This window comes from Linepithema humile, chromosome 8, assembly GCF_040581485.1.
Source record: "Linepithema humile isolate Giens D197 chromosome 8, Lhum_UNIL_v1.0, whole genome shotgun sequence".
NCBI lineage: Eukaryota > Metazoa > Arthropoda > Insecta > Hymenoptera > Formicidae > Linepithema > Linepithema humile.
The window spans coordinates 10,506,442-10,532,086 of record NC_090135.1 but is presented as its reverse complement, the minus strand read 5'-3'; the positions used below and the strand labels follow the sequence as shown (position 1 = coordinate 10,532,086).

General features: G+C 37.7%; 1 protein-coding gene and 1 long non-coding RNA gene across 6 annotated transcripts in view; both read right to left on the bottom strand.

Annotated features, from left to right (window-relative positions):
- The window catches only part of LOC105673751 (NFAT nuclear factor), a 31,930-nt gene extending 6,628 nt beyond the window's left edge, over window positions 1-25,302 (bottom strand). For 2 of the 5 annotated variants that reach the window (XM_012369599.2, XM_067360388.1), the window contains exons 1-4: window positions 13,267-14,016; window positions 4,463-4,800; window positions 2,567-2,879; window positions 328-840 (exon numbers count right to left, since the gene is read on the bottom strand). In XM_012369599.2, the coding sequence (XP_012225022.1) occupies window positions 328-840; window positions 2,567-2,879; window positions 4,463-4,800; window positions 13,267-13,405 (1,303 nt within the window). In that variant the 5' untranslated portion in view covers window positions 13,406-14,016. Of the gene's footprint in view, window positions 1-327; window positions 841-2,566; window positions 2,880-4,462; window positions 4,801-13,266; window positions 14,017-24,975 lie in introns of those variants that run through there. The other 3 variants (XM_012369598.2, XM_012369596.2, XM_012369597.2) reach the window with 3 other exon arrangements.
- LOC137001481 (uncharacterized) lies at window positions 24,075-24,968 on the bottom strand. Its single transcript, XR_010891492.1, has 2 exons — window positions 24,633-24,968; window positions 24,075-24,543 (listed from the first exon to the last, which is right to left on the bottom strand). It is a non-coding gene; the product is annotated as an uncharacterized lncRNA (long non-coding RNA).
- Window positions 25,303-25,645: the final 343 nt, after the last annotated feature.

Here is a 25,645-nt window from a genome sequence, read left to right as displayed (position 1 = left end):
AAACATATATTTCACTGACCTTTCTCAATCTTTACGATATTAACTTACGATTTATTAACAAATAGGCTTCATATTTTGCGCACTACAATAAAAATGTATATATTTACTTTCTGATTAAACAATATCCGTGATAATTTCTCGAGACAAAATTTCTTCAGTGCCTCCGCTCTTCCAGCCGTTCGTCTGATAATGTATCTTTGATATTCGTTATTGAGCAACGAAAGATCGGCAACATGTTACATAACAAAACACAAGACGAATTTTGATGATTAGCTAATGTCAACACAAATAACAGCGCGAGTTGTGTGTACGAAAAATTCGACTCACTGCAGACTATCGGCTGCGAGCAGACCTGCAGGGTCTCCGTGGTGCCGTCGGCGTGCGTGATGGTCGTGCGAAAGATCATGCGGCATCGCGTGGACTTCTTCTTGCTTCGACCCTGAAGCTGTCCCGCTTCCTGCGGAAATCTGTGCTCGACATCGACATTGCGCTCCTTCAAGATGCCGACGCAGTCGCACGTGATGTCCTTGGCGGGCTCCACGTCGATCTCGATCACGATCGTGCCGTCGATCTTGCGCTCCACGCACGGCGTGGAGTTCTTGCCGCTCACGCGGCACGCCTGGTAGAACATGTGGGGCAGAACGCGGCCCATGTCGGTGCCGATGAACACCTGCAGGCTCGTCGGTTTATCGTAGCCGATCAGCCGCACGATGGGAAAGCCGTTTCCGCTGCGGTCTTTCACCGCGCCCCGCGAGCCCTCGGTCTGATAACGAGCGCGATGCTGTTGCTCGGGCTGGCAGACGATCTGCAGTTGCGCCTTGCCGTCGGCGGAAACGTTGGCTAGGGGGGGAGGTGAAACAGAAGAAATTATAAACAATGTTGGATTAGGACACCGCGTGGGTTTATTTGGCGAATGTGCGGTGAGTTGGGAAATAACTTATCGAAGATGCAGGTGCAAATAAATAGAGAGAGATAGAGAGCTGGATTGCTGAGATCTTTGGACATTAGAATGTTTACCATTAGACCGTTGGAGGAGGGCCAAGAAAAGATGAACGCATCGCGTTGGAGGTGGTCCAATAGCAAACTAGACGCTTGACAAATTGATGAGATTCTTGACTATTCGGGGATCTAGAAGACTCGCAAAACGAATCTGAGAAGTCGAGATTTTGGAGACTTCAAATTCCAAAAGTTCGAGAAGCTCCACGAACTTGAAAGAATTCTCTCGATTTTTTAAAATTCAAATTTCAAGTAGAAGAGAAACAGGAATTCCGGAAATTAAGTCTCGAAGATGAAAAACTTTCACGATTTACAGCGTGCGAGAGATTTTCAATGTTGAAGATTTAAAAATGTCAGAAGTGGTTTACGATGTTTATGTAATCGTCAATGAATTTTTATCGCATAAACCAATTTGATGCATCCGATGCATCAAACATCTCGGCAATCATCGCGAACCATTTTTATCGCGCCAACCATGACGAAGCATATTGCTCCATAATCCGCGGATTATAAATACTCCGGAGAGGCGGCCGTACTCTGACCTATATTCGATATCAAAAAGCGGAGTATCGAATTCCTCACAGTATTAGTGTCGTCTTTTTTCTTATCGCCGCGAGAAGAAGAATGAAAGAAAGCGGATCCGGCAGCCGAAGAAGATAGCTTATCGACGGTGAAGGCGACAGAGGTGAACATTTTCGTCGAAAATAAATCCGCCGATGAGTTTGCTCTTGTTGCAAGACAGTGCGAGCGAGAGCACCGCGCGGCTTCTGCGATGCGAAGCAATGAATTGTCCTATCCGTTCCCTCCTCCTCCCTCCGTCCTCACTCCGGCAAAACAAACGTTTTCTCGCTTCGAGAACGACTGACTTTACGCTTTATGAGATGCAATAAAGTACACGAATCTTCTGTTGATTTCTGAATGCAATAAAGTGCATGAATCTTCTGTTAACACAGTTGTATACATAATCACAAGTCGATAAGCACAAGTAGCAGATGAGGGAGAGAAGTCGTGATGCGAAGTTTTTGCGCGATTGCATCAACCGCGCCGTAACAAAATTATTTTTGTGCAAGAATATATCGATTAAAGGGACGGTATCTGGGATTTCTAATATTAAACGTTCCGAATCCTTCATTTATTGATGTAAATATCTGAGTCTCCAAAGACGTAAAATTTTAAGAACCTAAAGGCAAGCCAGGACGCAACCGAAGTGATCCCTAAAGGCCAAAGGTTCGAAAAATTAAAGTTTAAAATGTCAGAAGTTTCGAAAATTCACTAAAAATTCTGCGTTCTTAATCTATCTCAAAAACTTGGAACTTGCGCGCGTCTTATTTCGTCGTCAATTTCTATTATTATCGAAACAGCTCTTGAGAAATCTAAATGTCAAAACTCTGCAAAAAACGACATATTTCTGTGTGAGAGATTTTTGAAAATAAATCATTTTCTCCCTTTTGAACTCTAAGTTTTCGCACCTCATCTCTCTTGAGCTTTACTCGAAGATAGCAAGTTGCGTTCTAAGAAAAGACGGGTTTTGCATCTGAATTTCTATTTTGGTATTTATCTGAGGACATACATAGTTGCGAGCTGAGTGTGACAGGTCCCTGATGACTGGTCGACGTCCGTTTGGCTAGCACGCCCATGGCCGGTCGAGGTCTAGTCACCCCTACGACTCTGCTGACGGAATTGCCGATCCCGTTGCCGGCTCTGCTGCCGGCTATACCGCCCAGACTGATCCCGTTGACGGTGGTTCTGGTAGCCGTCAGAGATTTGTTGTCGGGACTGGTGCCGGGAGCGACTTCCGGGAATGCGAAGTTTGCATCCTCGGATTCCAATTTGATGTCCATCTTCCTTCTCTTCGAGTCTTCCTCGTTGGCACCGTTCCAAGGCTGATAAAGCAGTCGTGAGATTAATCGATCAATCTACTATGTGTAAGATGTCTCGATAAATATTCTCAAAAAATTATTCCGCAATATTCCGATTAGACACTGGATAAATGAAAAATATTAGAATCTGAAATGTCGTGTTCGTGTATGCTTTGAAAAATAATATAACTAATTTTTGGAAGTTTCTTTACGTAAGCATTACTGACGATTAGTGGTGATTAGATTAGATAAGTAAACCTGAAACTTTGAAAACTTTGAAACAACACTAATTATCAGTGAAAATGGCGTTTACACAGAAAATTAGAAAAACAATTCCATTATTTTTTAAATTTACTGCATGGAGGATATAAAATTTATAAATGTTAGTTGATTCATTTAATATCGATAACAAATAATAGAAAAAACAAGGTGTGTGTTTTACTTTATTTTATGTAAACTTCTGTATTTTTATCTTTGACTTTTTAAATTATGTGCTTTTGCAATCTTATAACAATTTCAATATGATTACAAAATTTACTCAGCCAGGAACATCTTCTATGTTACAAATCAATTAGTTTGCGTTGCGTTTTTAATTTGTTAACTTGCGTTATTTTATGTTCCGATAATATTATAACTGAAGATGACGAAAATCCATGGTCGAAACGTATTAACGTAAAAATTGTTAACGTATTAAAAGAAGTTAAAGCAACAGCATCTCGCTTCGACTGTTCCGCCGTTTTGCTTTTCTATTATTTGTTTAAAAAAGAGAGCTCCGACTTTGTTATTAGTATTGATAACTCCGCTGCTTTATTTCAAAATCTCTCTGCTTAATTAAAATACAAGATTACGGTACAAATCTTAACGAATTCAATTTAAAAAAACAATCGTAACGAATTTAATCAAAATTAAATCGCCTCTGTGAAATCGTCTCTGCGAAATTGAGTTAAATTTATAAGCAAGTCCTATATATTGAATATCTTGGATTCAGCTCATCAGCTTTCGCTGTGGAAACGTGATACATCGAACGATTAGGTATAAAAGCGACACTCCGTACGCACGAACGTCTAGTGCAGTTAATTTAACAAATCAGAACGTCGACTGAGTTCAACTACCGTTCGAGCGGTCGGCGATCTCCGATGATGATATTGATGACGGTCACGCGTACTCTGAACGCATTAAATAACTTCATCTGGCTTCTAGTCGCGTTTCTAACGATTCAGGGTGACTCAGGGCCGCATGCTATTGCGAAAGTGTGCAAAGCGCGAGATCGAGCAAAAGCTCATCCGCCTTCTTTTTCCCTTGCTTTAGTAAAGCAAAAAAAAAAGAACACAGCAAATATATTGACAATTCGCAAATCTTAGTTTCATTGATTTTTCGAAACAACGTTACTTAATATTCTTTCACACCCGAATACCCGTCATTTCTAATTTTCCATAATGCTGCAAATAGATCTAAAAAGGATCTCTTACGAGTTTTTTTAGAATTCTACTCTGCTAGAGTTTCAGGGTAAGCGAAATTTTACAACTCTATAACTTAATAAAATAATGATTAAATCGTTCGCGATTTAAAATTTAAAATATCGTTATTTATCATCGAGAACTACTAACATTGACGTGCTGCTGGCGCTCCTCGGAGCCAAGACCGGAATCGTTTGAGTTGTCGTCCTGCGTCGTGCCGGTTCTGGATCCGTGATCATCCGAGCTCCTCACGGCGACGCCGGCAAAGGACGATAATGGTAATCTGGGTTGCTTTTGTTGTTGCTGCTGTTGTTGTTGTTGTTGTTGTTGTTGTTGTTGTTGTTGCTGCTGCTGCTGCTGCTGTTGCTGTTGCTGCTGCTGATTGACTATTCTTCTGGTTACGGGATGAGTACGATTACTTGGGGTTGTGGCGCTCCTCGAGACGGACGATGCTGTCACCGTTGACGACGTACCACCTGCATTGTTACCTGCAAATCAAATCGATCTCGTTATCTCGATATCGCAGCAATCTAAATTATCCTTGATGAAAAATGTATTTAAAGTTTTGAGAAATGTAATATAAATATATTTAGTATATTATTTATATGTGACTTTAAATAATAGATGCAGAGATGCAAGTAACCGAATGGACATGAAGTTCGGCAAGCGAACAAATGGATTCTCGAGAGTTCCGTGACTTCTCTCGAGTGTTTGCGCATAATAACAAATACTTGAAGCTCTTGTGTTCTCAGATATCATCAATTTTTCAACTTCTATGATTTGTAAGAATAAATTCTCAGATCCTTACGAATCGTTAAGTCCTACAAAGCAAATCTTATATATTCCTAAATTCGCAAAATCTCAAAAATCGCTATATAAAATATGTAATCAAGTTCCGCATCGATTTTTATATTATACTCTCATAAAAATGTTTGATCTTCCGCAAACTCCGCCATTTCACCCAAGACTGTATCTGCTTGAGTTTCCGGCAAGCTTCTCTCTCTCTCTTTTCCTCCTTTCCCAATACCAATACTATTACCATACTATTATCTAATCAGTAGAATTCAACATTTCCGAAGTCCGCAATCTGCAGAATGTTGGAACCGCTCGTTACCAGTAAAATCGAATCCCGGACACGAGGCACCATTCGACAGCGGCATTGATAGACGTACTCTCGCAATTTACGCATCGAGCATGAAGAGCCGGCGTGTGCATCGTCGGGGCGCGATAAAAGGGGGGGAGGAAAAATACGAAATACACGAGCCGGCGAAAGAAGGACAAAAAGACGAGGCAACGACGCAAACGCGGGGGGGAAGTTGGAAGGCGGGGAAGAGGCGGTGTAGCAATGTCGGACGGTCTATCTATAGAACCGACTCGACTACTGGACGGGATAATTGCGTGGGGGTGAAGTTGCAATCGCGGACGCAACTGGTGGTGACGGGGGTTTAATTCCCCTCCCCCGTCGCCGCTACCACCGCCCCACCTACCCACCACCCCCTCTTGCCCCGAGACCCGTAGGGGATGGCGAGCGCGTAATCGACGCATGCACACACGTGCATAAGGTGCATCTGTGTGAACGTCGAGGAAAATCACGGGACGATGTCAACGACCCGGCTCGGTCAGTTTCCAATCTCCTTTTCTCTCTCTCTCTCTCTCTCTCTTTCTTACTTTCTCCCCTCGCTCCTTTCTAATGTCGCAGATTCTACTATTGCCAATCATTATATTACATCAGGTGGTAACAGCTACTCCTCTCTTTCTTTTTTCCCCGCGGCCGCCGCGCGTCACGAAAATTATTTAATCAATTTCATAATACGGCTCGTTCGTTATTATTCGCTATCCTTTTTTTTTCTTTCTGCATTTAAGTGGCGCTTAATAGAGCGCTGAGATTATCAGCGCTTATCCTTGCATTACGTCGAGCGTACGATCCACGTCAGAAGTCTACTCTTCCCTTCCACATTCCATTCGTTACTCGAAGAATTTTTAATTTATTTCCTTTTTTAAATTTATTGTCGCGATATCTCAAATCATAGAGAGTCGCAAATTTTTATCATTAAAAAAATGAAGATAATAACTTTAAATATCAAGTACTTCGAATAATTGCAATCCGATGACGGGAATGCATAATTCGTAAAGGCAAGCTGTGTAAAAAAAAAACTACAGATTTTGTTGTGAATATAATTCAACTTCAGTCTTTCATTTTTCTGCGTTTATAAAAAAAAAAAAAAAAAAATGTAGCCAACACATTTCGAAAATAATCAATAGCGCCGCCTGTCTTAGCGGAGAGCTGCTTGATTGCGCGGCGATGCCATAAAGATAATAATCGCGAAGGTCTCGCGGGTGGTTTTAATTACCCCGGCAATCTCGCCAGTCGATAAATAAACGCGACAGAAGGATCTGTACACCTGCAGTAGAGGTGAATGTATCTCTTTATCGTCTTGTGGAAGGGTACCGCCAAGACGAATTAGGACTCTCTCTCTGTGTATTTGCGTCTTTCAGCGACGTCCTCGAGCTCAGCGGAGAGACAGAAAGAAAAAGAGAAAGAGAGAGAGAGAGAGAGAGAGGGAATGTACCCTCGATAACAGGATCGATAAACATCGTTACTATTACATGGCAAACAAGAGCGCGAGCGCGCTAACTACGACGCCTCTCTCGAGTCTCAAGGATATATCGTTACCAGGACGAATGGGTGGAAGGACGAATGGCCGCCGGATCGATGCTTGGTCGATCCTCGTGGCAGTCGGATGATACCGTCCAGGAGCTCATCCACTGAGATATAAACGGGTTAATCCGTCGATTGAAACAACGCTAAGACGGTAGATTTCGATATTTGTGCGAATTTGTGATAAAAAATGTCGCGAAGAATGCGAATATTTAAAGAACTTTGCCAAAAAAGTTTTATGAATACGCTAATTTTATAATAGATAGAAATAAATAGTTCTGCTTGATAGTAACTAGTAAAATTTTATAAATAGATAATTAAGATTTTATAATGGGTAATAGAATTCTATAATAAGCACAACGGAGTTCTACAAGTAGTCGATAAGTAGTTTTCTCTCTATAATAGCTGTTTAACTTTTAACAGCAGATAATGGAATTTTATAACAAGGAGATAAGTTAAATCTCTCTCCCTCTCTCTACAGTTAAAAAACGAGATATTTATATAGATTTTTGCTCGAAATATTCCGATATAAATGTAAAGGATATATCGTGCAATTTGTAAAAAATATTGATTCCGTAATAAATATTTGTATAATTATAAATTTATACCAATCAATAAGTAAACAAATATTTAAAGAATTAAATCGTTCGAAAAAGTTGCTTTCCTTTTTTACTCTTCTTCTCGTATTTCTCGTAATAAATAACAATCTTTTATTGGAAGAGAGAGATAACTAACTAACGAGTAGGTAGTGAAAGTGTTATCGTATACAAATATAGCCAACAAAATCTAATAGATTTCTGTGATAAAAGAAATATCCAGAAGATAATTTCAATTTTTAAACTTTCCTTAATCTATTTTACACGCACTTTCCACTTAGAGCTTTAGATAAAGATTTTAGATAAAGAATTTTAATTTTCAAAAGAGAAGGGTCAAGATTCCATGTAATAGCATCAACGAAACGACGGAATATCGCTCGCAATCTCCGTTAAAACCTTCAACGCACAAAAATTAAAATGCCGTCTAGAATCTGTTTCACATTCCGAATCCTTACATTTGTGTAAACCGCTTATGCTGAACATTATTTCGGCGAAACACTTGCAGAAAATTAGCAGATCTATTATTCATTGGCTTTCTCTCTTAGATAATTTCAATTCCGACAGAATTCCGCTGTGGCAATGTAGCCTCGCATGACTGTCTGTGTACATTTAATGGTATTGCTGATAGCCTACTTAAGTAGTCGAGATAAGGAGCCGAAGACGCTCAAGAAACTCACTGCTTGGCACCGGTTCCGAATAAAGTGGAACAAATAAAGATTGACGCGGTGCATTTATTAATCTTCAGAATTTCGACAATTCTGGAAAGTAACGAAAATTCAAGATTACATCGACAGCTCGGCGTGACACATCTTTTAAAAAATCGCCCTTAAACAAATAATAAAATAAATTAAATAAAAAAACATGATGTAATAATTTTTAATTTTACGACTTGAACTGAGAGAAGAAAATCAGAAACACGCAGAATGCAAATGAAGACGAAACAATAAAATAAAGTTCCAAATAAAGATAGTTATTGAAGTTATTGTATTAGAAAATCTAATACATAAAAAAAAAAGGGAACAATAAAGAAAAAGATAAGTTTTCTTATCGGCTGATCAAAGGTGCGACGGTTTATCGATAAGAGCATCGTCGAAGTATCTGTTCGTATCAAACGAATTATCGATAACGAAATACTGATTTCAATATAGGCAACCACTGACAATCACTGGCCTGGACCCGCTCGACGATGGGGCAGACAAGATGTTTCAACGATAACAGAAGTGTCACAACTTGTTTATGAAATGCCGAATCGTGGCATTCATGTCGATTAACGTTCAGGTTGCCGCTTCAGTTCTCGTAATTTCAATATTGTTGATTTTGTAATGATGTTTCAGTGATATATCCGTGTCCCTCTTCTCAATCAGCAACCAAAAACTTCACGAATAAAGGCGCAGGAAGATAATAATATAATTAAAAATCTGCAATTATAATTTAAATTGGAAAATTAAGTTTTTTAATTCTGCGTTGATTAAACGACAAACATAAGTTACACTAAGTTATTATAATTATTAACATATAAATAAATTATAATAAATAACAGTCGTTGATTGACAATAATTTCGTCATGAAATATCATCATTAATAGAACAATAATAATAGTGACAAGTCCAATATTAAAAGTCTACTAAATACCCATTTCAAATTAAGCGAGACACAAATGTTGACCGTGATTCCGTTTCGGAAATATAAATAAGAGCATTTATCTTTTTTTTTTTTTAATACTAAACAAGGATATCTATCGTTGCCCTAACTAGTCGACCACATTAATCAACTGTATCAATGTAAATACACTAATTTATTACATTTCGGTTCGCTGAGAACACGATTCCAGCTGCTGAGATAAAATCACCGATGTGAGTACACGAAGTGCCCGGGAAAAAATTTTAAGAAGACTGCTTGCTGAATTATTTTTGTAATAAAAAAAAATTTATGATGAATAATTCTTGTCTATGCAATTGCGATGGAAGATATTACTTTCAAGGACAATTGTAATAATTATTCATCCTATACACAATAATTCTTATATATACGTGTGCATATATTTGCTTGTAAATTTCTTTCAATAATTTGGTTTAATTTCGATGGTAATTAATTTTTTTAATATTTCTAAATTAATCGCTATTTTTATCGCGAGACTGTATTTAGAGTAATCCACATGACAAATCGCTACAGTCAGAAAACATTCGTTCAGATAATTCGTTGGAATGCATGTTGTTAATTACCGCAGGCCCGTAAATATTTGGCTCGAATAAGCGGCTCCGAGACGTTGTTTTGTCGTGCGCTAATCGCTTCTCAAAAAAAAAAAAAAACCAATCCGTATTGAACGGCCTAATCGAATTTATCAATCCGGCGCCAATTGAGTCAACTGTCATATGTGTTTGCGCGTGTGTTAGCCGCGTTATTCAACATGTTATAGACGTTATTCAACTATGCATACAGTGCGCCGTGTGTGTTAACGAGCTGCGTATGCGCGCATTCGTGTTTGCAAACGATTTTAGCGATCGTCGAGACGCGAATACAGGCCAAAGACTTTTTGCGTATTAATTCGAGGAGATGATCAGATCGTTCACAGAAGCGTTTCCGAAACACGAGCGCGACGATAACGCAATCGAAATTGATCAGTTTTTAAAATTGAATTAATATTTACGAGGCTTCTCGAATTTTTACACAACAATCTCACGCGAATTCTTCGAGAACTGTGAAACTCTTCAGACCTGCGAGTGAATTCTTTAAATTCCCAAGTCGTTATATTTCTTAATTTCCAAATTTTTATTTTGAATGCGTTCAATCACGACAAAAAATTATCAATTTTTAAAAATCGCATTTAATTAAAGATCTAAAAAAACGCAATACAGTTATTTTTTAACGGCTGCAATTGCTGTATTTTCTTAATTCAATGTTGTAGATTTCTGAATCCTCGGTTAAATAAATTCGTATAGAATGCATAAATAATTTATCGATTTTTTTTCATTTATTTTCTGTTCTCATTCATTACTTCGTCGATGTTACTTGATTCGATTCGATTCCGAACGAGTGCAATCGCCAGAATCGATGACGCCGATCACAGGCGAGTGCATTCATAAACAATGACGTGAATAATGATATGAACGCATTAATATTCGTCTCGCCGAAGACACGTTCCGCTGTCTGGCTGTGACTTTTCATATTTCAGCTCTCAATTCTCACAGCATTTAATGCTTAACACGCATTCTCAATTTTCATATCTGACGTTCGACACCGGATATTCTTGAAAAATGAATATTTATCAAAACGGTTATCAAACCATTTAGATAAAAGTCTTTTTAAAACTAGAACGATAAAAATTATTTCAACTTTTGAGTATGTTGTTTTTTTTTATTTACGGACTTTAACGCCGCTTAGTTTATTTTTATTACTCAATATCAATTATATTCAATGCGAATCTCGTTTTCTCGCGTTCATTCCTTGTTCCTTGTATCTCACACTCATATTTTATTGTGTCTCGACCCTTAGACGCGTATCGGGAATCACGAAGGTTATCGAGAGCTGCGCGCAGCCATTTTCTTCGCTGGCCAGCCACGATATTAGCATCCAGTATTTTCAACAATAACGCCGGCGGGAGATAGAGCGAAAAAACATACTTCAGAAGTTCGTCGACCCCGCAAAAGCGTGCGCGCACGCACGCACTACTTCGTGTTTAAAGTCATAAGCATGAAGAGGAACACACGGCGTGTCGTATATGATTTTCTTTAATATATGCTGCATCTAATATTGTAGCGAAACGAGATATTGCGTTTCTTCTTCCCTCATTCTACAATAGACAGTTGTGCATGTGACCTATGCGAGATAGATAAGGAAAGAAAATTGCCAGCTCGCTGAACCGGTCGTTGCCGTCTTCAGCTGAAACAACGTGCTTCATTTTGCAGCGTAGCACAGTTTGCAGAAAAAGAACTTGCGCTCGCGATGTAAATTTTTTTTGGACCATACCCGGTTCTTTTAACCTTGAGACGGCTGTACGTAACTTGATTACGAGAGAAAGCGGAAGAACGGGTGCGCGCGGTATGAAAGTCCGCGATCTAACTTCATTTTACGAGTTTGGTTCAAGAAAAATAAAATTCGTTCAAGTCTTTTTCTAGATGATTTCCGAGAAGAGCTATCTATTGCACTCCCCCCCTCCACCCTCTCTCCATCCCCTTCCTCCTTATTATCTTTAATAACAACCGCAATATCAGAGAAATATTTTGATAAATATTTTGTTGTTCCGTAAACATAATTATAAATACACAATATACAAATATGTACGAGAAGAAAATACCATTGCTACAACGCGATTAGCCGTTTTTTATTTGCACCTGACAGTTTAAAGACACCCAAAAGTTTTTGAAATGAAAACTTTCCGCCTTAAAATATCAAATAAGAAAATATATAAATAAATCTTCGAGCATTATAACAGTTTAAAATCTCTAGATCTTCAAATTATTTCATTTCTCAATTGTGTGTCTTTCAACACAATGCAACGAATTATTCTTGAAATTATTTTTAAATGTTTATAAATCATGATAAGTTATATTAAGCTTGATGAGTCAAATCTTGTTTATAAAAAGGTTTATTAGTAAAAAGGTAAATTAACTCTTAATGAGTCAATCAATTTTTGTATTAGATAGGACACAAATGAAGAAAGAACGAGAACTATCGAACGATTTTTCGTCAACGAAACTTATTCACTTCAATAAATTAAAATATTTGAGATTTTATGATTCTAATCGGAATCGACAAAAATGTCTCATATTTCAGAGAAAATATGTAAAATAATGGGTACATTATTTCTGAATAAAAACTTTTATATTACTTTAAAAAGTAATAAATAGAGTAGAGGAATAAAAAAACTGAAAAAAACCGTAAACCAAAAATAATTTAACCGATTCGGTTATGATTCCGATGTTATAAACTTCATGAAACTGCGGTTCAGTTACAGCTTTGATTTCAACAAAAACGACGGAACGGTTATCGGTTGATTCCGGTTCACTCCGGGTCTCTGATGCTAACAGATAACAACCTACAGATAACTCAACGAATGGTGTGAAAGATGAATAATGCAAAGGGCTGTGAGCGTGTCATTGAAAAAAATATTTACTGTAATGAATAAATAAAAAAGCAATTATTTCCATTGAAACGACAGAAATCAAGTTCGGAGTTTCTGAACGAAAATCGGAGAGACGACAGTTTTATAAACAAATTCGATTGAATGCATTAAAATCGCACTGTCAAGGTCTGATGTGTATTTTTATCTAAATGTATAAAAAGACTTTGAAATATCCAATATATTTTGTGCTAAATGTAATCCTAGTAAGAGAATAAATTACACAAGATGTTTTGTGGGTCTAAGTGGATTGTACTAAGATCAAGAGTGTGCAAAAGTTTTTCCATCGCTCATATATAGAGAGATCGATCGAAAAATAAAGACTTCTTTTATCGCGATATCCATCTTTTATCTGAAAGATGGCAAGAAAATAATAAATAATGCCGGAAAACCTTTTCACCACAAATATTGTCATTCGTAAAATATTACTAAAGAAAATTGAAACTAAATTACTGAAGGAAACTTCGAAGCGATGGAAACTTGCGTAATATATTACACGTATATTTTTTTATCACTGCAATTCGAACAACCGAAATTCGCTGTTAGACGGCTGACAACTTCTCGAATCCATGCTAATTACCATGAATATAGAGCTCTGTCGGCTTACTGCCTACACATCTGTACTGCAAGAGCATGCCCAGATGATCGTTGACATGTTCCAAGGTTGCACCGCTGCCTCTCCTTGATTCCTGGCGCCTCTTCTCTAAATCGGGTGCCATCAGGCCCCTCTAAAACTCACAGTCTCTTCCGCGGCCACGACAGACAGAAAAGTCGTTCACAAATCACAAATTCCTCGTTTTCACTCGTGCGCCCGAGATTGTCCGGCGATCCGGAATGATAATAAAGCTCCTCTTTGCAATGTTTCAAAAAATACAAAATTGTTTTGATATATTCGTGGGTCACTCGACATATCATATCACCCTTTCCTAAAAATAAGACCTCTCTTGCACTCTTATTTCAGATAAAAAACCGTTCGGCACAGTTCAGTTTTATAATCCAGTGCGTGTCACATGTCAAGAACGATGCGATACGACCGAGTTCTGAAATGTTTATCGGCAAATCACTATCTATTTAAATCAACAAGCTTTGAGATCCGATAGTTCACAGTATGGCGCGAAATATCGATTCCATAACGATCAGCGCGCCTCACATCGTTACGCGTAGTGTTTCAACTTCCATAAAGACACGTTGCGACGCGAGTGATGTCGCTTGCAAGCGCGAATAATGCGATGTAGACGATGATATGAAGAAAAGAGAGACTGACGAGAAAGAGGAAAGAACGACAAACAGAACGAAAAAAACACGACGCGCGTCGTGCGCAGACTAACGCCACGATGCTCGCCCGAGATCGGCGTGACCCGAGCTCGCGAGTAAATAAGCCCCCACCCTCGCATTTGTAGCGCGCCGGGGAAGGTGATCAATCAACAGGCGCTAATTACTTAACTTATCGGTGGAGATGCTTAAATTTGATCGAGTAACGATACCTGTCACCATTCAAAATCGAAGAAGCGAGAAAATAAATTGAAATTAAAATATTGACCCTACAACGGCAACATTAAGCTTAGACGCTCTTTCGTGTCTATAAAAATTGTTTTTAATTTTTGAAAATTTCAGCACTAAAGTTGCGCAAATAAAATCCCTACGAAGAGAAGAAAGTATTGCAAAGCGTGGTTCGAAATTTGATTATGGCAACTCGGCGGCGTTTAATTCTATCGATGTTGTGCATGTCACTCTCTGAAAGATCGATTGGATATGAATAAAGCATACTATCCTTCGTGATATGAATCAGCATCTATCTTCAAAAGCCATCATTCAAAGAGTAAATAAACCGAATAAATAAATTTTAATATTAACATCTAGAGATCTATATCGAGTGACAACATCAAAGTTTTCCCGCGTCTCAAACATAAAGAAGAATGCTTTGAAAATTGCATTTTAAAGTTACGTAAATGAAGTCCGCACGAAGGGAAGTAGCTTAGTTCGACCTTTAATTGATAACAGTTTGGCGACGTTTAATTCTTTCGATGTCACGCTCTTGAAGGACGATTAGGCACGAACGGAGCGTGCCGTCCTTCGCGACTCAAAGTCGCTGCGTACAATCACCAATTTTTTTTTTTTTTTTTAAATCTAATGCATGAATCTTCGCAAGCCGTGAGAGAATCCGTTCCGTCACGGCGAACGACGATTAGATAATCGACGCGAGCGTGATCGATTAACGCGCGAGCGAGTGCGCGTCACGATCCCCGGCGTCTCAATCGTGACGTCAAAGGTCGATTATGAGTTTACAATCCTCGGATCATTTACGACCCGCGTAGCAATTTAATGCGAGATGCATTGCGATAGCGGAGTTATCAATCTGTTGAATAATTCATTCTAATTACTATTTATACGTGGATCATATAATTCCGCAGCTTCAGCGATCCGTAGATCCCCACGCAGATCACGGCATAATTGCGAATCCGTCGAATGTATAAGGTACTGAGAAATTGCACTTTAAGATAACGCAGAAGATTTTAAAAGAGAGAGAGAGAGAGAGAAAGTTCTCATAGAAAAAGAATTTTTTCCACTACGATTCAAAAATTACGTGAACGTTCAAAACTTTGGTCCAGTAAGGGCCACTTTTTCCAACGTCGGTTAACTTTAACCGACTGGTAACTTTTCAAAATAGCCAACTTAAAACTCGAAACTTGTATATACATATACATACACAAGTTTCGAGTTTTAAGTTGACCATTCTGAAAAGTTACCAGTCGGTTAAAGTTAACCGACGTTGGAAAAAGTGGCCCTAAGACCTATTAAAAATAATTAAAAAATAAAATGCCATTACACGCAAAATTTGGGTTTTCCATGTTTGATGGAATTTTGGGACTCGCGAGTTTTACATTGCCCGATCCGATTTATTGATTTATGCAGTCCGTACCTGTTTAATCATGCCACAAAATCCTACTTTTCTCCCGCTTTTTCTTCAATAATGATCGGATTGCCAAGTTTCTCCGTCAAGAAATCTTCGCCACGAAACATCGTGAATATTCGCGATCTGCGTAACGCGAAGCTTCGTGAATACTGCGCGTCATGCAGCAGTAAGTACGCGTAAGTTTATTATTATTTATCATTATTGTTATCTCGGTCGCCGCAGAAACCCGAGACATCGATCTAAAAAAGTATCGCGCGAGCGTGAAAAATCTGACGACGCGAGAACACAACGATTGAGAAACATTTATCACCAGCGCCAGTGACGCGTCTGTGTGTCTTAACATCTACAAGGTGTTTGGAAAATCGCGTGTTTTCCTGTCAAACGGAGAGAAAATGTACTGCATATGTGTGTCGAAATTTACACATTAATCCTTCCTTCCGTTTTATTAATTGTCTGCCTCTTGGTTGTTACGGAAATAATTGAATAATGCGGAGTATGTTAATCTGTTTGCGCAGTCGCTGTGCAATCTAGATTAGCCATTCTTCCAGAGTTGCAAAACGCAATTCTGCAATATTCATTAAATATGGATTACAAAAGCAAGGAGGTTGCGAATCACTCGCAAAGGAACTGCGATAAACGCCTCATATTTAACTCTATGTGGTTGTAGAAACACTTCATCTCGCGCAAGATGCTACTGTATATTTGAAAATCACATTTTAATTATTTGCGCTATATCCAAACTATGGAATAAAATAAACCTTAGTGTCCACAAAAAGTTGAGAATTACTTTGTGCTTGAAAACACAGCTAGATTTTGCGCATCGGCGGAAAGCAAACGTAGACATTGCGTCTTAATTGCGCGATAGCTGGCTTCGATCGTATGCACTTCTTATGAAACATGACGGGACATTCCCGTACGTTTATGAGAGAACGTCATTACGATGGAGCGCGCGACATTGCGTCTATACAACGTACACCCGAGAATTTGCTATATCATATTGCGTACCGGCAACGTAGCTAAAAAAATGGTACCGCATCGTGAAAGAACCAAACATTCGCATCGAAGGAAAGGAAATGACAGCTTACATTGCTGCTTGATTAAATCTTGCTATATGCGTCGCGTACTATTTACGTACGTATTTGTTTTTTTCTTTTATTATTATCCTACCAATATCGCCCATTATTGATATCTATTCATTAAGCTAGATTGAAAATGAGTAATGACTGTTATGTTGAATTACACTAAACGTTATGAAAACAACAAATGAAACTTAGCATAGATTATGATAGGTCAGGGTTAAATAGAGTGTTAACATGACTTAGCATAACGCAGGTAGACGAACACTATATATTTATTTAATTTTAAGCACACAAAACAAAGTGTGATAAAGACTTGTTGTCCTTTTAAGCTGCGTCCCAAAATTCTATTCAATCAATTCTAAAAAATCCAAAGCAATGAAAAATATTTTTCTTTAATTTTAATTTGAGAACATCACAAAAAGATATCGAAATTTGAGATAAATTAATAAAAATTATAAATAATTTGTCAACTTATTAGAACAATTATGGAATAAGTTTGTGTTTAAAATATCTTTAAAAAATTTATATTTATACTCGTTAAGCTCAAAGAATTTTTTTAAATTGATATATGAAATAATGTTAATAGTAATTTAAAAAAATAGGCGGAAAGATTTATTTACATATTTTAACAAGGTTTAAATTTATATCTAAAAATTGATAAAAGTAAATCAGAATACTTATAAAAATGTATCACCAATCAGAAACACACCATCAGCTAAAATAAAATTAGAAAGGATAAGATTTCTCCAAGTGACCTCGGAAACAGAGATCTGCTCTACCTTGACTTTTGGAACACGTGGATTCCAGATACACATTACTTGATACTTCAAATCAATGATGAATTAACTTACTTTTATCGTAGAATTCGGAACGCAGTTGTGCGAGTTCACGATCGGCACAAGGGCTATTTTGAAATATATCCAAGTTTATTCATCGTACAACAAAATCTACTCAGCCGCAGACTGTAACTATTCAGTTGCTGTGAGAAATCTATACTTCAACTATGAATAAATTAAATTTATTCTTCACGATTTCTATGGTTGTCTCTTTGATCATTCCTCGCACAAATAAGTCAGCGAATGCAATAAAGTCCAATGTGCACGATCGCGCTCATGTTTGTTGCTCGTCTCCTTCTCTTCTCCCTACGTGCCTACCGTTCAATTACTCGCTACACATACACACGTGCAGTGTGTACCTACACATGTGCAGCCGTGCGAAGGAGACTTCTACGTGGTTACTGATAGTACGGTAAACGTCTGCAAGCTCGCTCGCTCGCTCGTTCTATTAGTCATGCTAGACAATTACCAGCTGTTTCATAATGATGGGTCATATGAAAATCCTATGACACGACGATCGACTTTTTTCGCGGAAAATCGACGGGTCGGCCCGATGTTTTGTTCGTCACATCGCGCAGTTGACGACTTTATGTAAAATTGTGCGTCGATTAAAGATACTTGCGCGCGCGATGATATCGAGATAACGATACTTTTATCGCCGACACCGGAGTAAGCGCAACTAAAGATTAAATTGAACAGGCTATCGAATAACGCATCAATACCACTTCGATAATAATAAAATTGTGTGTAAATGTTATAATCATATTTCGAGGTTTCAATCTCACGAAGTACAGATCGTCGCGATATCAGTGCGCAGAGTGGTGTTACTACTATTTCAATATTGTCGAAATACTGTCAACATCATGACGCGCGTATGAATGGCGATTCTAGCACGACTCGTTGAACGTGAATCTCTCTGGACGATGACCCGCCTTGCTTATTTATCGTCACGCTTTTATGGTTTAACTGTTATTCGGTGCTTGCTATGAGATATTCAACGTACTCACACGTACATGTCGTATATTGATCGATCGATACGATCTCGACGGTAGCCGCTTTACGTAACGCGCATTATTTAGATATATTTCGTCGGAGTTATTTCAGGCGACATATACATAAATATGTATATGTTTATTTATTTATTATTCCTCAATTTATATATGTGTTCTACTAATTTATTTGAAGTCGACGACCTTCCATCTTTTATACGAATAGAATGATTTTGTAATTTCGCAACAATTCTCTTTAATATGATCGCTGTGACGCATCGACCGACATCATTATTTCAAACTAAAATTACAATTGACTTAATTTGAAAAAAAATACCTAATGTTTTAATCAATTGTTACAATATCTTCGATATATTGTGTACGAATATGAACCTGTATCGCAAAACTGTGATTTTATTAGGTGAAGAAAACACGCATATTGAAAAGAGGGAGGGAAAGAGAGCGCGAGATTTTACTTCGCGACGGCCATGAGAACGAGATGAATACTGAATAGAGGCGCATTTTTGTAAGCTGGACTCTCGGAGCCTTATCTGAAGGTGGACGGCCTGCTATCATTGTGGTTTTCATAGAAAGTCTGATAACGCACACGATACAAACGTAAACACGGAGAATCAGAATCCTTTCCTCCTCCGCAGTTCACGTTTTCTCAAGAAATATGAGAATATCTAAAAATCAATTGAGAAGCTCGAAATCTGAAAAAACCGATCCTGAAACTGTCACATATTGCCAAGAAGATCTACAAAGTTTTGTGAAAACCTTTAAATATTTTTCAGGACACGTCTGCATTTAATAATTCCCGAAAGTTTTGAGAATCTTTTTAAAGAATAAACAAATAACAAATTCTGAAAACTATTGAGAATCATTGAAAAACCTTGAAAATATTTAAAAATCTAAAAACATTAATCTAAAGAATTTTAAAAGTCCTTGAAAAATATTGAACAATTCAGAGTTTTAGAATGCTTAAGAGATCTTCTCAAAAATTTTTTTAAATACTAAAGATTTTTTTTTGTGGAATCTTTTTGTGGAAACTAGTTGAAAACAGCTGAAAAGTTCTAAAAATCGTTGAGAATCATTGAAATGTTTCGACTATTTCTGACAATTCTATTTGGAAAGTGTTAGAAATTTATGAGGAACAGTAAATAATTCCAAAAGTTGAAAACTTGTTAAAAAGTCTCATAAAAATCTCTAGAGATCCTCGAAGATTTTTGAGGATCTTTAATTCATTTGAGTATCACTGCTACAAGTGTTATGCTCGAAAACTATCACGTTTCGCGAACACGTGCGTCGTGCATTCCTCAAATCACTCACTGATTATCACCCGCTCATCTAGTTGCTCGGACAGCTGAGCACCGCTAAATTATAAATTAGGTCTGTTACCTTGCTGGCCTCGATAAAAAAAAAAAAAAAGAAAAACAATCAAACTCAAACGCACGTACGAGTTCGGATTTTAGCCAATTAAGCACCTGCTGGGCAAATATGCCGCTTGAATAAAAAATGTAGTTACGTAAACCCATGAAGTTCAGTTCACGCATACGCGAGGTCGAATCACAATTGACGTTGACAGTGGTTCTGTCTTGCGTGGATCGACAGATATGTAGATTCAGCAAAACATGAACTTGAAGACGCAAAAAACGTCTCGTCAATATTCCGGAGTCACGTATTTTGTGTATTGTCAATTTCGACGTTATATATATCGTATCGAGAATACCGCGCAATATAACACATGGTACAGGAAATCCGTAGATCCGGCCAAATCCGGCATATTTTGCAATTTAGTTAAAATTAATTAAATAATTAATTAAAATTCTTCGAAATAATCTAAACTGATCTGAGTAATTTACGACTTCCTCGTATCGTTAATAAACATGGCAATTTCGAAGGAATTTTTCAAATTTTTTAGCTCTTCGTCAACTGTTTCGCTTTCTCTCAAAATATATGTAAAGTATTTTGTTTCTCTTTTTAAAGATGCTTAATTGAGTATTTTATAATTATCTATATAAAGTTTTAGCTTCCGGTGAATATTATCTGAGTTGTTACTCAATCTTTTTACTTAATTGATGTATTTGAACAAAAATTTTATCTTAATTGACAGAAATTACTGACCTGAGAACGGATAACCTTTTTATTCACTTGGAGCAACACTTCGAGAATATTAAGAGGCAACTGAAAAATCAAACATGAGCAGTTTACATCATTATTGACGTATGCATTATCCTAATTATGATCTTTAGATTTTGTTTAACACTTTCATATTACTATGAAAATGTATGAAGATGATTAACAGCAAAATTGAAAATTTTTATAGAATTAGAAAAGAATTAGACTGAAGAGGCTTATATAAGTGACTGAACGTTTCTAAATAGATGTAAATATAGAATATTTGTGAATTGGCATTGACCTAGCAATCCATTTTCTCTTATAAATCGAATAGAAAGTGTCCGGCATGAATCGATACTTCTACGACCTCTTGGCACAAATATTTGTAATTCCATATTAAGCACGTTAGCATATCTGTATATCGAGTAGACGATATCCGCTAAAAATTGTCGAATCAATACGAAACAAAAAAAAAAAAAAAAAAAAAAAGTTATTTATTTTAAAATGTTTTGCAAATTAATATCAATTAGTTCAAAGTCTCGAAAAAAAACTGTCGATATCTTTGAGAAAAATATCAGTACTTAAAAATTATCGAGAAATCAATATTGTGAAAAAGTAGATTAAATATAATAATGTCCAAAGATCACGGCGATTAATGACAACACTTTTGAAAGTGTTGATATTCTATTAGGACCTTGAATAAGTTCTCGCTGTTTTTTTTGTTAAAAAAAAACATTAATTTAAAATATAAGGCTTACAATAACTTTACTCAAAGTATTGTCCATCATTAGAGACCACTTTCTCCCATCTTTCTGGCAGTAATTGAATCCCCCGTCGAAAAAACGATTCATCTTTTGACGCAATCCATGAATCGACCCATTTTTCGGTTTCTTCGAAAGAATGGAAGCGCTGCTCGCTCAAACCATGCGCCATCGACCGAAACAAGTGGTAATCCGAGGGGGCTATGTCCGGTGAATACGGCGGGTGAGGTAGAACTTCCCATTGAAGCGTTTCCAGGTAAGTTTTGACTGGTTTTGCCACATGTGGCCGAGCATTGTCATGTAACAAAATGACTTTGTCGTGTCTCTGCCCGTATAGTGGCCGCTTTTCTTTTAGAGCTCGACTCAAACGCATCATCTGAAGTCGATAGCGAGCTCCCGTGATAGTTTCATTAGGTTTCTTCGTCTTCAAACTTTGTCGGTGCTCCAGAACGTTCTTTATCTTCAAGGTCAAAGTCATTATTTTTAAAGCGCCTAAACCAGTCTCTGCATGTCGTATTCGACAGAGCATTGTCACCATATGTTTCAACAAGAATTCTGTGTGCTTCAGCTGCAGATTTCTTTTGAATAAAGCAGTGCAATAAAATTCCCCGCAAAAACACTTTATTTGGCACAAAAGTAGACATTTTCGCAATAGGTAATTAAACACGTGGTTGACACTGTGGTAAACTGTATCTACTAGAATTTGAGGTTACATATAGTACTACTTAGCTGATGCGTTTCCGTACGAAATTCCATGCACAGAGTGCCGCTACGCCATCTTTTAAGAAACAGCGAGAACTTATTCAAGGACCTAATATTTTGAAAAAAAATAAATAAATAAAATATTTTATACGTTTAATTTCGATTAAGTATCCGCCAAATAATCGAATCTCGGACGTTGTTAAGTTAATCTTGAACACTAGAGTTTTTCACTCACGTATCGAATAAGTAAGGCCGGTATTCATAGTCCGTTCTTATATTTAAGATTGTCTTAAGCACGGACTTATATTCGCTCTCTTCGTCACACATAGATTGTGTCTGACGAAGAGAGCGAATATAAGTTCGTGCTTAAGACGATCTTGAATATAAGAACGGACTATGAATACCGCCCTAAAAGTATTCGCGGACAGCTACATCCTTATTCGGCTTCTGCGAGCCGCAAAGCATCGCAGATGCCGCTCGAGATCGTTCGACGAAGCAAATTGTTAAGACTCTGTAGATTGGCGGTGATTGAGTCTACATTGCAAAGGCCTTGGAGACGTTTAACGCGTTGGCATTCACGGCGATTGTTCCACAAAAAGTTTTTCTCGCCATTCGATTAGGTCCTTTACGCGTGTCAAACATAACTGTTCCTTAAGGATCTTGAAATGCCCCGCTTTTGATTTAATTTCACGTGAAAGTTCAGTTAATGCACACGAACTTCGATAAAATTTTGATTTGAAGCTCAATTCTAAAGAGACATGATGTCGAAAGATGTTGGGATTACGATAAGTGGTGCAATACTTTTGCTAAGAAAAAATCGATTCCACATTGATCGGAATTCGTTATTGTTCTGTTAATCTTAATCCCGCGTTCGAGTAAGACAACCTTGCGTGATTTATCACTCGTTAAGTGGCACTTGTTCGCATTTGCAGCGTTATTTAACGATGTCGGGTTCATCGGCTCGAGAGATAACACGAGTACTTAATTCGGGCACTTAAAATCATTGTCTAACGTTAAGCATCCGGCGATAGAGCCATGCGCAAATTTATTGCATGCCGCGCACCGTAGTAAAGATATCAGTCACGTGGTCGCGAGAAAATCCGCGTGGTTACTCTGGCGCCGTAGATAAGCTGACTCTCCATACCGTCGGAATAATATAAAAGTGTGTTCATTGCGCAATGTTTACAGTATTGTGTAAACGGCTTGTAGAATTGGCGACAATTAAATTTGATCAATTATCGATTTTACTAGAAATTATGCACGTACAAATTTCTATTCAGGTTTCAATAATCAAATATTTAGACGCCCCCCAATATTCTTGATCATTACATCCTTCGATTTCCGGAGATCTTTAAATCAGATGCTTGTTATTTTTTTTTTTTTAATTAATTGTTCGATAAACTAAAAAATTTAATGACTATCAAAATAAACTAGAAAAAGTATAATACAGTTAAGCGACGTATTACGACTATCTGCAACGCGCGATTCATTGCATGCACGTGACTCTACGTATTCGCCCCTGTTTGTTATCACATTGCTCATTCTTTTCCCCCTACTGCTGCTCTATTCTTATCGCACAACGTTAGGAATGTGTATTTTCACAACGACACATCTTTGAATGACATTCACGGACAATGAGCTTTACCGAAATGTGTGTTTGAGAATATTTTTAGCAGACTCTTATTAATTAAATAAGAGATAGCGCGTGAACTATGCATTGTATTACAATAAAATATAAGAAAAATCTGCACAATATTCATAGAATATTATAGCCTTTAATTCTTACTTATTAATTATAAAAACAGCATGACAGAATTCATTAATTTACTATCTTAACAAAAATTTACATCCTAATAATGTAAGAGTCATTTAAATTCAATTAATTGTCCAAATACTTTTTGTGTATTTGTCACTGTAATTAGTTATATTTTGTTATTTAATAAACTATAATAATATTATTACTGGTAATTACTTCATGCAATTACTATGTTTTTCTTTTATGTTCTCTGCATTATAAAAAATAAGAATTTATCTAGATATTCTATCTGTAACCAGTAATTGTATTTTAATTTTAATTCTAATTATTTTCCTTCTTATTTAAAATATTATTTTTTTCATAATCGCATTTATTTATTTAAAAAGTATTTTTACTATGAAATTATGATATTTCGAACGCAAAGTTTGCAACACTAGCTTTATTTATTGTGTGTATTCACTCGCGCATTGCACTCGGGCCAGCCGCGTTTCCTTTTATCAGACCTCATAATAAACAAACGTAGATTGCATCGCGTCGCATTGCATCGTATCGCGCCGTACTGCGAGGCGAGCCGACTCTTACCGAAACGATTGCTGTCGCGTGCACGAACCTCGCCAATCGGCGCTCGGTTGAGAAAATGAATCTGGGAAGAGCGATCGGAATAGCTCTCCCGCCGCCATGTCGCGTATAAGACAAGAATTCCTGAAAGGTATCGTGATTCACAAGCTAGATTCGCTAATGATCTGTTTCAGTCCAATGTTCATATTGAACGTAGAAATTTGTTATGATACCTCATTGTCAGCACGTGCCTTTCCCTTTTAATCGATGCAAAAGTGACACTAACAAACGACCGAGTGACTCGAAGAGATAATTACGTTATTCGAGGATCATATGTTACCGCACTTGAGGTTTGAATCGCGCGCTTGCGTTCGTGACAGATCCCTGATTTATCGCGCGGTCGTGTTGTGCATCGCTCCAGCTGGTACATTTATATCATGGTCGATATCGTTGGTGCGTCGGTCCCGCGGAGCGGGAAGGGAGGAATGATGCACAGAAAGGAAGAGCGGGAGGCCCGAGAATGCGCGGCGATCTCGCAGGTTTCGTGCGTAGATTGATTGCGAGATTGCGACTTACCGGCTGCGGATCTAGCGCCGCTTTTCCCATGATGCCTGCGGTACTTCTTCGCTGTCGCAGCCCGGCCCTTCAACAACATCGTACATGCACACGCACGCAATCGTTCCCGGCGGCGACGCGTCTGCTACGCATTATTATCTGCCTCCGTGGCAGCCATATTTGCTTACTGCTGCTCGACTGCAGTGCTTAAGATCGGCACAGCTCGGCTCCCTCGGCCTTTGGCTCGCGGCCATGCCGTGTACTGACGTCACGTGGCCCATCACGTGTGCGCGCGCATCACGTATGATTGCAAAAGCCATGTTTTCATTGTGCAATAAAATAAAAGATTGAAAAGAAATTTGAAAATATAGGCTTGGCTTCAAGATGTTAAGAGTAAAGGCTCGACAAAATTTCATTATATCATCTGTCAAATTCTACAGAAAAAAATGTCAACTAAACTTTACATATTACCATGCGTATTACGACATTTTCACTCTACGCATGCCCACGTAATCACGTGACAAATGTAAAGTAGTGAGAGGGAAATACGAATTGCAAAATTAAAAATTTTACTGTGTCATCTTAAATCGATATTTTCTTCTTCATGTAAGCATCAGAATTTATTGGGAAAATCCTTCATAACTCAATAAAAATAATAAATTACAAATTAAATAATCGCAACCTGTAATTA